At 41.0% G+C, this 13,040-nt stretch overlaps 3 protein-coding genes across 5 annotated transcripts in view; all 3 read right to left on the minus strand.

Moving 5' to 3' along the window:
- Window positions 1-1,897: 1,897 nt before the first annotated feature.
- LOC146609996 (glutathione S-transferase A-like) lies at window positions 1,898-5,024 on the minus strand. Its single transcript, XM_085346681.1, has 6 exons — window positions 4,767-5,024; window positions 3,709-3,774; window positions 3,506-3,611; window positions 2,740-2,858; window positions 2,567-2,655; window positions 1,898-2,463 (listed from the first exon to the last, which is right to left on the minus strand). Exons 1-6 carry the CDS (start codon window positions 4,932-4,934, stop codon window positions 2,319-2,321), a joined length of 693 nt encoding a protein of 230 aa, XP_085202807.1. The 5' UTR covers window positions 4,935-5,024; the 3' UTR covers window positions 1,898-2,318.
- Window positions 5,025-6,373: 1,349 nt separating this feature from the next.
- Window positions 6,374-7,923, minus strand: LOC146609997 (glutathione S-transferase A-like). The gene is made up of 6 exons (XM_085346733.1): window positions 7,695-7,923; window positions 7,244-7,309; window positions 7,035-7,140; window positions 6,825-6,943; window positions 6,652-6,737; window positions 6,374-6,571 (listed from the first exon to the last, which is right to left on the minus strand). The coding sequence occupies exons 1-6, from the start codon at window positions 7,860-7,862 to the stop codon at window positions 6,439-6,441; spliced, it is 678 nt and encodes a 225-aa protein (XP_085202859.1). The 5' UTR covers window positions 7,863-7,923; the 3' UTR covers window positions 6,374-6,438.
- Window positions 7,924-8,080: 157 nt separating this feature from the next.
- Window positions 8,081-13,040, minus strand: part of fhod3a (formin homology 2 domain containing 3a) — a 69,568-nt gene continuing 64,608 nt past the window's right edge. For all 3 annotated transcript variants that reach the window (XM_085347039.1, XM_085347038.1, XM_085347040.1), the window contains 6 exons: window positions 12,309-12,499; window positions 11,927-12,131; window positions 11,708-11,731; window positions 11,305-11,512; window positions 11,056-11,220; window positions 8,081-9,816 (listed from right to left, as the gene is read on the minus strand). In XM_085347039.1, coding sequence (XP_085203165.1) covers window positions 9,734-9,816; window positions 11,056-11,220; window positions 11,305-11,512; window positions 11,708-11,731; window positions 11,927-12,131; window positions 12,309-12,499 — 876 coding nt within the window. In that variant the 3' untranslated portion in view covers window positions 8,081-9,733. The remainder of the gene's footprint in view (window positions 9,817-11,055; window positions 11,221-11,304; window positions 11,513-11,707; window positions 11,732-11,926; window positions 12,132-12,308; window positions 12,500-13,040) is intronic.

Genomic DNA, 13,040 nt, shown 5'->3' on the forward strand with positions numbered 1-13,040 from the left:
AAGCGAGTGCGCCGTTAGTGACAACAGCTGTGTGCAGATCAACAATGGATCACATATCGATTGTGGGAGAGAGTATGAGCGTGCAGCGTTTAAAGCGTGGAAGTACTGACCTTACTTTGAGTTTGATTCCATAAAAAGTGACAAAAACATTAGCGTCCATCGTGCGTGGGAAGAAAACTTCTTTTTACAGCGAAAAAAACCCCTAAACTTCCGAGCAAGCACCGAGTGCGCAACGACGTAATGGGAAACTCACAGAGAAACTCGCGGATCCTTCCACTGACCGCTGCGGCACACCTGCACCAGGGTAAACCTCCGCCTACCTCAGTCCTGCTTTACAGGTGAAAATAGAGCAACAGGACCGCTGAGTCTTTGACTTTATTGATTTTCTGCTGTGTTTTACTTTCATCTATTTGAAAGAGTGAGTGTAAACACAAAAAATATTTTATTTTATGTGCTGGAATGTGCAGAAAATAGCTTTAAATATTAAACTAATTTATTCAAGTCAGAGAATGTTGCATATAATTAAATTTTTGCTTGATGCATAAAGTTAAAAGATTAAAACTGATAAAACAAGTTAAAAAAAGAAACTTTTCCATTTGATTACATTTTGTATGATGAATTATGCAGAAAAAGTAGAATTGGGCTGAAAGATCTATCACTTTATCACCTATTCAGGTTGTAAATCATGTTTTTAAAAAGTAACTAAGTAATTAATTACTTTTGAAAATAAGTAATCAGTAAAGTAACGGGATTACTTTTTTGGGGAAGTAATCAGTAATTAGTTACTGATTACTTTTTTCAAGTAACTTGACCAACACTGGTAGCAACAAATAATCACAACCAATTGATCGGTTGTCTCCACCACACATACAAGTGGCCTCATACCACAACAAGTTACTTTAATCCACAAGGTTCAGTAAAGCAAGCATACTAGTGACCAACCACAAAATGGAGAGCTATGGCCACACAATGATCACATCAAGGGTGGCTCAGCACCCCACAGTGTTATTGCCATCACCTGGCCAACAACACTCACAAGTGATCCAACAAAAGTAGCTATATTCCCCACAACACTAAAGGTCACAGCACAAAACACTCACCTCATGAGGATCTCATTAGCATCCATCAACACTGACATTAGATGCACACACAGTGTACACACTACGCCAACTTAAAAATGCCCTACCTGCCTCAGCTGCAGACCATAATTAATGGTCTCAAACCTCTTGCCAAGTTTGGTGCCACTGGTTTACTATGTGCAACTCCCAGCCTAAAATGCTTTAAAAAAAAAAATAAAAAAATAAAACTTTACCCGTCTAGTCTTCAGTGGTGCACCGGGCTCAAGGCAACTTTAAACGCAAACTCAAGGGTAGGCAGCAGACCGGGGTACAGTCTCCCACCAAACCCTGAAGCGTACCCCCACCCAGGATAACCACCAAACACAATAAACTAAAACAACAAAGCAAAATAACAAACAAGTGCTTTGATGGAAGGGCAGCACAGCCACCCAGCTGAAACACACTTACTAAAGGGACGTTGCTCAATCACAGTGAACACTTTCACTCACCCACTTAAAAGTAAAACAAACTGATATTTAGTCTCCACAAAAATGTTCAAACAATCCTGGACGAGCCCCCACTTATGTTACGACCCGGCTCAAAAGCCGCGACATATAAATTTTTTTTTAAAAAAGATGAATACCAGAGTGTTAGTGAGAAGAGGTTTTTTTTTGTTTTTTTTCTTAAAATGGAATACCTGGTTGGCTAAAAAGGCTGGTGCCACCAAGGCAAAGACAAGTGATCTCCCTGGAAACTTGCCTCAGGTATGCTTTTATCCACACCTGACTAGGTGTGGCCAATAAGCACCATCTGAAAACATTGAGGAGATTAGAGGCTGCAGGGGGCCAACCGCCAATATAACTGTAAGAAAGAAAGAAGGCTGCAGAGGGATGTAACAGGTGACTTTGTATGTGTATTGCAAATAGAAGATTTTTGTTACAAATGTGCAAGTCTTGAATCAGTGCATGTCTACAAAGCTAACGCACTTTTTTTAATTATCTGGAAAAAGATGCAAAGTTGTGGAAAGGATGCATTATTGAACTATGCAAAGTCATGGAAACACAAAGCATTTGAGCTAGCTTTGAGCAGGGAAAACTAGTTCTTTACTTTACGGTAGTGTGACTGAGTTATTCTGCTATTAGACAAAGCTGAACATGTATGAGTAACCAGAAACTGTTGTTAGATATACACAGAATGCATAAGGGCAACAAAAGCTGCTCTGTCATTATGCAGCATCATGTTTACATCTGTGTATGAATATCAGATGTCTTTCAGTGCATCTTTCAGTTTATCTTCGTCTTTGGGGTTCTCCAACCAATGAGGAGGCCAGCTGGCTTTGACACTGGGTCTCTCCTTCAGCAGATTGTAGTACTCTCCCAGTTTAGGATAACGCTCTGGAGACAACCTACGAATCAGAATAAGGAGACTTTCAAGTCCCATGTCTACAGATCATCCTTCATTTTACTGATGAGACCACATGGAAATGCAAACAGCCTCTGTGTGCTTACCCAAACCCAAAGAGTGCGCCAACTGTTGGAAAAACGACCACGTCTGCTAGCGTGAAAGATGGTCCTGCCAGGTAAGAGCCTGAGCCCAGCTTGAAAAAAATAAAATAAAAAATACAGTTGGAACAAATCAAAGCAGGCCGAGTCTGTCTGAGTTTGTGTGTTCATGCACATACCTTCTGCAGGTAACTCTCCCAGAGTTTGAGTTCAGTGACCAGAGCTTCTTTGTTCCTCTTCAGAGCCGACTCATGTCTCTCACCTTCAGGGACATACCACTCACAGTAGGCAACTGTACCTGAAAAACAAAACATACGTAAAATATTAACGTTACAGATGCAAAATGTTACCACTAGATGTCAGATTGCAGACACAGAGCACCAGTGATGAACCTGCCAATTCTGCTAGTCTATGGCAAAAGCAAATCTGGCTCCATGGCGTCAGGCAGTGAGGACAGGGGCCACCCTCATGAAGTCAGTTTCTGATTGTTTAGTCAGACATTCATGCCAGTGTCCTGCTGGAGGTCATATTCAAGTTCTGGCAGTGTTCGCCCTGTTCCTTCTTGCACAAAGAAGATGGGTTAAGGACCATCTACAGCCCTGTACAGGCCTCCTACAGCAACTTCCTGTCTCCTGGAATCTCCTCCATGCTCTTGAGATTGTGCTAGGAGACACAGCAAACCTTCTGTCAATGGTTCGTATCCTGGAGGAGTTGGAATACCTCTAGGGTCCAGGTATCGCCTCATGCTACCATCTGCTACTAAACTGACCATATCAATATCCTACAAGTGTAACTGACTTTATGCAATACTCTGATTAAAAATGGTTCCTTTAAAATCTGAGATATGCATTTTGCAGCATTCCTAAGTTCCTTGAGAGAATTGAGGTTTAGATGAATAATTTATAAAAGGAGAAATCAGGATTTGAAAATACAGATAACACTTACTGAGTTTCTCGTAGAATGTGAGACCCTCAAACATGCGCTGGTACATCAGAGCTTGTTCTGCTGGGCCATCTGGGATCAGTTTGGTTCCCTGGGATTTAAACTGGCTCTGCAAGACATTAGGAAAAGACACACATTTAACTGGGGCACATTTTGTGATGTTGCATTCAGTGTGAGTGAATATTTTGTCAAAATGACGTTCTCACCTCCAGGTAAAAACAGGCTGCGTAAGATTCATTGATGACATTGTCTCCATGTTTGAAAGTGGGAATCTGAAAAAGAAATTATAATAGTGTCAGCAAGAAAACTGTCATTAGGTACTGTATAACAGGTTTTAATGCTAAGGCTACTGGGTGTTAATTAGGTTAACCGTTTGTATATCAAACAAATACAATTAAAAAAAATTGATTACTTATTTTAACAGAACTTTACTGGGATAAAATAACACTCTGCAGTGTTTCCCGTATTTATGGTTAAAGGCCAGTTTCCAGTCTGAGATTTGGAAAGTGTAAAGAAAGATGTAAATTAAACTGCTTATTTTACTACACTTAGTCAGCTGCAGGTTATATTCAAGAGCCCATATTCAACGATACAACCCCTCATTTCTACATTTTATTTAACACTGTCCTGCTTTTGTGCTGTTCCCTAATAAATTCAATAAGACGCATTTAAAGTCTGATGGAAATGTGCTAGTATATGCTAGTCAAGTTCAAACTGGTTATCTTAAAGCTTTAATATGCATTTAAACATTTTAAACTAGTCGGTTTTTATGATAAATGAAGACAGCTACACGGTGCATTTCTCGCCTCAGATGCTTTTATAAACACATTTCAGTTAACTTGTCTCTAATGTAAACGAGCCGCCATGTTGGTGCAGTTCGAAACACGGCTGCAAACTCGCGTGCTCATCTCTACAGCCCATATTTTTTCGAGCACGTGTCAGCTCCCGAGAAATGCTCATCCAATCAGGTGCAGCAGGGCGTGTCCTGAAGCGTCTTCCTTGAAGAAAAAAATTTCCTTGAGTAAATGAATATACGCTAAATGAAACGTTCAGTTTTTATGATTTTGTAAAAGCATTAATCAGAGTTGACACTATTTGCCGCCGTTACTGCAACTCTTTATCCGTTAACCGTCCTGCAGAGCAACAGCGCAGATATCAGTGTTTATGACCGTGACGTTAACGTGAGGCAATTATATAATATTACGGTGCAAAGTCAAGTGTTTTGTTAGTTATACGGGGTGATTTGATAAAAGCTCCTCCCTACCTGTCCCCTGGGGTTTATATCTAACACTTCTTTGGACTTGTGCTCCATTTTATCGAAGGACAGCAGTTTTTGGTTGTAGCCCTGCAGGTTCTTCTCCTCCAGAGCGATCATCACCCTCCAACAGGGACAAGAGCCGGTCGCCCACAGCAGAGTCATTGCCTTGGCCATGGCTTTAACTTGAGATTCACAGTTTGGACGGTCACTGAACTGGACGCACAAAGCAAATGCGCAGACTACAAACTCAACTTACTTTTCTTATGGTTTGTAGGAGGGGATGTCAAGCTTTTATAAGAGCGTGATTGCCATCTACTGGCTGGAAGAAAAAACTACAACTCAGTCATCTTCTATCAGTTTGCCTCCTTTATATTTTTGATAGTCACCACTGAATGATTTGTTGAAATAAATAAAATGAATTAATAAAAAAAATAAAATATTTGTTTCTTTGTTTACCTTCTGCACTTTGTGTAGTCGATGACAAGATGTACATTGTACACATCCTCCTCCAAATATTCACATATGCCTCTATCCCAATACAATATAGTATTATATAGTATTTAAGCATAATTAGAAAGGTGACTGACCTGAAATAAATAAGCTGTTTTTATGAAGAATAACTGATGGAAGCTGTGTTAATATTTATTGCAAATTGCAACATTAAGTCATTTTATTTTTAAACAAATATATAAACAGCAAGCGTCAGCCTGAGTGATGTAAAAATAAAATAAGCCAGTAAAAGCAATAAAAAAAAAAACACAATACACACAAATAATGAATGTTAAGACTCAGAGAAAAAGCCAAGGAATAAAAAATATGTTTTAAAAGACAGTGGTCAGGTCCTGATGTGAAGCAGCAAGCAGGTCCAAAGTTCCGAGTCAGCTACAGCAAAGGCCCGATCTGAGATATATGCAGAAGCATCTGGTCAGACGACCTCAGTGATATTTTGGGAGAGTGTGTAGTTAAAAGCTCAGGAAGGTAGAGACATGCTGATTTTAAAATCACTTCTCAAACACAACAAAGAAGCCAAAGCAGGGGGAATATGGTCTTATATGGTGACTGTCAAAACAACCCAAAACCAAAGCAGAGCTTCAGAACCTCAGTTTGTAGAAACTAGCTCTAACAACAGCTTTTATTTGTTTATCAAACATGAAGCTTTCACCTTTCGAGTAGGAGTGAGGGTCAGGAGGCCCGAATACTACCACTTGTGTTTTATGCTCATTCAGGTTCAAAATTCACTGCATTCATTTATTTATTTGAGAGGGAGATAGATCACTAAGTCATCAGCATAATAGTTAAATGAAATTCCATATTCTTTGACAATTGATCTTAATTGGAGCATATAAAGAGAACAAAGTCATCCTAGAAATGACCCTTCTAGGATCCTACATGTGAATGGAGGAGGTGACTCTGAAAGCCGCCCAACATGATGGAAAACTTTCTCCTCACACTACAAAAAGGTCATATTGCCACTCACTACATGGGAGAAGGACCCAAAACCAAAGTGCTCTAACAAAGCTTTATCTATAAGGTGATTTGTTGCTGCTGTGGTCAAGTTTTAAGAATAAAAAAAAATCTTGTGAAAAATTAAGAGTACAGTAAGCAAGCTGTTTAAATGTTTTTATTTCACAGACTTACAGGAATTCTCTAAAATGACAAAGGGAGGATTCTTTGTGTTTCAGAGGTCCTTCAGGATGTCATAACCCTGTGGACTGGCCACCCAGTGTGGGGGCCACGTGGTTTTAATGCTGGCTCTGTTCTTCAGCAGGCTGTAATATTTGGCCAATTTAGGATAACGCCCCACAGACAGCCTAAAGAGAAAACACATCATGTTACTGGAAAAAGGCGATTGGACTGCAGCTTCACACAAATCAACTGCTTAGCTACCCACCCGAAACGAAATGCACAAGCGATGCTTGGAAAGACGATCACATCGGCTAGGGAGAAGGCCCCTGCTAGGTATGAGCCAGCAGCCACCTAGATGGAGAAGTGAAAGACGCAGTACTGTCAACACAGTGTGTGAGTGCCTGCAAGTGTACACAAGTGTGTGCGTATTGTTCGTACATTCTCCAGGTAACCCTCCCACAGTTTGAGTTCAGCAGTCAGAGCCTCTTTGTTTCTCTTTACAGCAAAGTCGTGCCTCTCCTCTTCAGGGACGGAGCAGTCGTAGTAGATAACTGAATCTGAAGCAGAACGCACATTAATGTGTGACTGTTTTCATGGCTTCTGTCCCCTCTGTAACTCAGCGCTCAGACTTGTGCAAGTGTAACTTACTGAGTTTATCAGTGAGGGCAAGGCCCTCCATCATGTGTTGGTACATCGCGGCTTGGTCATCAGCACTGTCAGGAATCAGCTTGATGCCCTGAGACTTAAACTGATTCTGTTTCAACAGTGAGAAAACAATAATCAAAGCAGTGTACTAAAAGCTAAACAAATTATAAATACAATAAATTCAAGTAATCAATTAAAATATTGCCGTTTACCTCGAGGTATAAGCATGTTGCACAGGACTCATTCAGGATGATGTCTCCGTGCTTGAACGCGGGAAGCTGACAGAAAAAAATTGGCAGAAGACGTCAGGTTTTGAGGCTCATCATTGTGTAGTGCACCTTGTATCTGTGCTGTTAGTGCCTTTGAGAGCACGTTATTTAGGACGAATTAGCAGATGCCCCTGTTTGTGTGTTGTACCCATAGTTTGAAAAACAAGCTTACAGACACACCTGAACAGGGACTCTACAGACATCTTTTACATACAGTCTATGTGTTAGCTGCTCCCACATTGTGCCTTCATCTCTGTCAGTAAGAGACTGGTCTTCTATCCAGACGCTACCGCTGTTGATATGTGTTAAAATAACTATAATACTTTTTTTTTTTTTTTTTAAAGGCTGTTATGTCATGGTTGTACACTTTGCTGTGATCATTATGTGCACCTACCTGTCCTCTTGGGTTGACTTCCAAGACTTCCTGAGATTTGTGCTCTCCTTTCTCAAAGGACAGCAGTTTGCGTTTGTAACCCTGCAGCTTCTTCTCCTCCAGAGTGATCATAACACGCCAGCAGGGAGGTGATCCAGCCCCCCACAGCAGACTCATTAACTTTGCCATGGACGCAGGGACCAAAGACGCAGCGCTGAGCACTGATTAACAAAACCATGAATGAATGCAGAGCTGCACAAACTGGACAAACACCGTAAAGCGAGCAGCAGCAGCATTTTACGGCACCTGATTATTCCAAAGGTTATCAAGTAGAACCACACCACGTGGCTCACAATCACAGAGGTGAACGCTGGGGGAAGGAATGACACGCAGATCCAAGTTTGCACTCTATGGTTTTTATTTTATTGCAGAATGTGTATACACGGCATTTCAAGTGAAAGTGTTTATAAGAACGTTCAGCTCACTACATGGCATTCATGCAGTGGTGTTTCCCAGTTTCTTGCGTCTAGACTGTTCAAGTTGGTACGTGACAGAGTGTGACCACAGAGCTCAAATCAAACGTCCAGATAATGCTCCTCCCTCTGTTTCTCTCTCTCTCTCTTAGCAGGGAGCAACACATTTCTTCAATTCACAAAAAGAAAAAACAAGCCACAATTGATCCTTTGTCTCAGACTATAATACACGTTTCTACAGCAATTACAAAAATACACAATGTGAAATGCACTAAACATGCACACTGTAGAGTTTACAGTATTTAGGACCTGGCAGCTGACAAGGGCATTTACACATATCATGCAGAACTGTCTGCATGTTCCTCAAAATAGATTATTAAAATGTTTTTGTTTTGTTTTTTTAAAAAAAAGTCCATTTTTTTTTCTTTTTACACTTTACAAACAGTTCCTCTGAGATAAAAACTATTTTTTGTGTTTTCAGTCGTTCATTTCAGCATGAGACTATTAAAGTGGACTTATTATGCTCTTCCTCGTTTTCTGGCAAATATGCACTGTTACACTGGCGTATGCAGTTTCAAGTAAGCGTGTCAGCATATATGCAGTAACCCCGTGAGCCACACACTTCAAAACTGAGCCTTTTTTCTTTCCTACTCATGGCACTGTATGATCGATGAGAGCAGATATCCCTAATACGATCAAATCTTTTGTTTTTAAGAGAAAGCCAATCAGAAAAGAGTTGGCTTAAAGGGCGGGGGGGGGGGAGTTAAAACGGCTTGTGTTAAGATTAAAGAAGATTCTTTTTAAACTAGCGGAGCCAAAAAACTAAAAATATGGAGTGGGAAATGAGCACAATGGGTCCACTTTAATGTTATTTAAGGTGCAAGACGTCAGAGCTTTGCAAATAAATACTGAAAAAAAACAAAAAACAAACAAAACAGAGAAGATTTTCAACAGTAATACTCATGAGAACCATGCCTTAGGAAGTGAAATTTAGGACGTGAATACGTTGACGAAGAGAGAACGGAGGTACAGCATCGCCCCTTTGAAGTGAAAGGCACTCATCAGCTTGATAACCTTTCGCGTCCCTACAAAAGCACAGCCACGCTCATTACTTTTCAGATGTGTAGATGCTCTCACTGATAATCTTTGTTTTTTCTCCAGGGAACAAATTCAAATTCATCCTCAGCCTGGCAAACTTCACAACCAAAATTCACAGTTTAAACAAATGAAGAAAAAAAAAAAAACACAAACCCCAAAAACGGTGACGTCACAGCTGCTGACACTCACAAGCGAAAATCATCCCAGCATTCAAATCGTTTTCAGATAAATAAATAATTCAGTGTAGAGGCAGCGTCACTTGAATACATTTTCCTTTTCCTTGCCTAACTGAACAGAATCAGTCCTTATGAGAAGCATTCCCTCATGACCTCCACTGTTTCTTCTGGAAGGTGAAAATGTCGTAATGCCGCCTCTTCACTCAGAAACATCAGGCAGAAAGAGCCGCTGGGAAAAACCTAAAAGGACAAAGGCTGACAGAGATTTCACACAGACATCTGAAGCTGAGTTTTCACGGCGAGAGGTGGATGATCACATCTGTGGCTCTGGGGAATCAGTTAGCCCTAAAGCGAGAGCTTCTTCTGGCGTCAGGCCGTTTTTCAGCGTCCGCCTCACTGTGAAGAGAAGACGCGGAGAGTCACCGTGCAGTCGTGTGATGTTTTCATGTTCTCCAGTTCTGCACTACGTACTAACTGAATGCATGCTCCAGGATTTATAATATACTGTAATTAACCTGCTGAGACTTACATCTGCTCTGCATGGGGTTTATTACAATCCATATCTCGGCTTTGGTAACAATCAACAAATAACAGTCATATTTACTTGGTTTTAAACAGAGAAATTAATGGTGAACATGTAATTAAGAGGCCATAAATAACCATTAAACTTATGCAGTTGAGTGCTTACATTAGAAATCTATTTTTTGACGTGAATAGGTTTTTTGAAATTGCATGTTTAAACATGCAGATGAGCTCCTAGCCATCTAAATTACCACCTCGGTATTTGCAAAGAGATGTCTAAGTATGAGATAAAGCCAAATTTCACTTTGTTGACTAATAGAAAAAATAAACTGTTTACACACGGAGGATTCTGAATATTACGTTTTATGACTTTATTTCCTATCAATGTGCTGCTAGAAAAAAAATCAGGATCTGAAAGGTTCCAACACACAGGACCTGAGCTGGAAAGTCTGGTATGTAAAAACTTATATGTAAAAGCTGCTGAAGTAATGATTTCTGGCTCAGAGTATGTGGAAAACATATCTTCTACTCTGAGCACATTTAATGGAGACATTGGAGAGAAACGTGTATATTTGGCATGCAGAGTGGAGCAGCTGGGGGTTTATGAGAGCCTTTGACTCAAGCATGGGTTAGACTCCTTGATCCGAATGAGCGAATGAAATATACTCTCATTAAATATGCAACAACTTTCTGAAATTTCCAACAAATAAAATACTAAAATATACATCTAAGCAGACATTTACTAGTATGAAATAAAACATGTTTGGGAAGCAAAAAATAACTATATACGTGTGTGTGTGTGTGAAAACTCGGTTTCATGTTAGACCCACCAGGCACCAGGTAGGTAATGTTTGGTTTTAGAAAGATAAGACAGATAAAACACCATGCTTGTGTTTTTTTTTTCTTTTTTGAAAAATCTCAAACTATATTTCACATATTTTTTCTTATGCTTGTTTCCTGATGTCTTCTTGGAGGTGTTACTCATCATCCACGGTGCAGTCAGCTTCTTAGATTAGATACATTTTCATGGTCATGCTTTCAGTTTGAAAACCTGATATATTCAGAACTTAAATTAGCGTGACATGTGCAGTTGGGACAGAGGTGAGCTCGTACATGACTTGCGGTTGGCCCTGGATCTCCTCCTCTCTCTGGGCTGGGTTCTGGTTCCTGGACCCTGAGTGGCTGACCTCACTATGCGCTCCATGATTTCGTCTGCAGCATCATCTCCACAGATCTGAGGGTCCTCCACAGGCGGAGTCCATGCCTGCATGCTGCGTCCTGCATAAACAGGTGAGAAAATCTTTAGTAGGGAAATCCTTTCGAGTGACCCAACTCCAGAAATCTTCTTTCTCCCTTCCCCACCTCCTCGTCCAGGCCGTGACCTGGTCCGTGTCCGCAGTCCCGGCACGCCGCTGCCCTCCTTGTCACTGCCACTGAGGCTGGTTCTCAGCACCGCTTTCATGTGCTCGTGCTCTGCAGCATCCTCGGCATGCTCCAAACCCTGAGGCTGCTCAATTTCCTGACCCCCACTGGGGGCGCTGTTGTTGCTCCCTGCGCTACTCCGACCACACTGTTGGAGCGAGACGGAATCGAAGAGGATCAGAATTTAGCAGCTGAGTATTCTGAACTTTAACACAGCAAAGTGGAAGCACCAAGAAAAACATCCAACTGCAAACAGTACAGTGCCTGGTGCCTTTGACGTATCGTTTAGTCGTTTAGATGCAGTTAGTGGATTCATGCACACAAACACACAGACAGTTGATACCTCACGCTCCTCTTCATCATCAGACTATGGGAGAAATAAAGAGTGAAAGTCAAAGAATAGTTGCGGATAGAATAGAATGAAGCGAGAAAGATGAAAAAGCAGCACTTCAGTTTGAAGAAGAAAACAAGAACAAAAAGGGGTTGGAAGTGTGTGTGTGTGTGTGTGTGTGTGTGTGTGTGTGTGTGTGTGTGTGCGTGTTTGAGAGAGAGAAATACTCACAGCAGTGTTTACGTCCATGATCATCTTTCCTCGGGTCTTGTTGCGCTCGCGATGGTCGGCTTGTTTCTGTTTCTGCTGCAGCACACGCTCTCGGGTGGTCCGGTACTCCAGCGCAAACTCGCTGAGGATTTTACTGAACCTGTGGACGCTGATCTCTCTCACACTGTAGGCCGGGTGACCAAGGAACAGCAGGAAGGAGTGGAACCTGAAAGGAAGAAGATGAGGGTGATGGCAACTCTTCCTACCTCCTGTTTTATGTGTTGCACTACACAGATTTCCTCATTCACACAGCACAGTGTTGGTTTTAGTAGACTGATTAGTTTTTTGTTTTTTTTTGTGGTAAAAATCAATAATACATGATTCAAACTGTGAGACGAGCTACCTGTTGATGATCCTGCGGTGAACAATCTTAAGGATGATGATTCGCTCTGCGCAATCTTTGAGGAAGTCGGACATCTTCTGCTTCAGCTGGGGCTTCATCTCGTGCTTGGCAATCACCTTCAGGTGGTCCCACGAGGCTTTGCAGCGCCGCTCCATTTGACACAAGTTCTCCTGCAGCTGGTCAAAATCCACCTGTTGAAAATAACGTTTATACAATCCAATTCAAATTACTCAAACACAGGATATCTTAGTGCCCAGGGGCGTAATTTCCAGGGAGATTTGGGGTTTATGGCCCCTCCAATAATCAGACCCAACCAATATAACCCCCCAATAAAATTAGGAATTATCTTGCATAAATAGGCTGTTGATTTTCTTTACTTATTTCAGTTATTACCAGCAAAATAGTTGCACGTTTAATCATCTGGGAATTTACGCAGATTTATTTATTTATTTAGACAGAGATCTTGACCTCCCCAATGTTCAGCACAAAGTTATGCCGATGTTAGTGCCCATTTACAAGATTTATGTAAAATGATACTAAAGATTTAAAGAATGTCTATATGTGTGTTCATCTTTATGTCCTCGGCTTATATTGAATTTTACTTCAAAAATGATTCTCAGTTGTCTGGATGAACAGCCCCTCTAATGGTTTCAGGTCCATTTTAAAGTCCACTTACCATTTATATAGGTGTTCCACAGGGATCTATTCTTGGACCTCTTTTATTCACTCTCT

Source organism: Diplotaxodon limnothrissa, linkage group LG22 (genome assembly GCF_057381915.1).
Source record: "Diplotaxodon limnothrissa isolate DT_005_m linkage group LG22, D_limnothrissa_male_GT1.1, whole genome shotgun sequence".
In the NCBI taxonomy this organism is placed as follows: Eukaryota; Metazoa; Chordata; class Actinopteri; order Cichliformes; family Cichlidae; genus Diplotaxodon; species Diplotaxodon limnothrissa.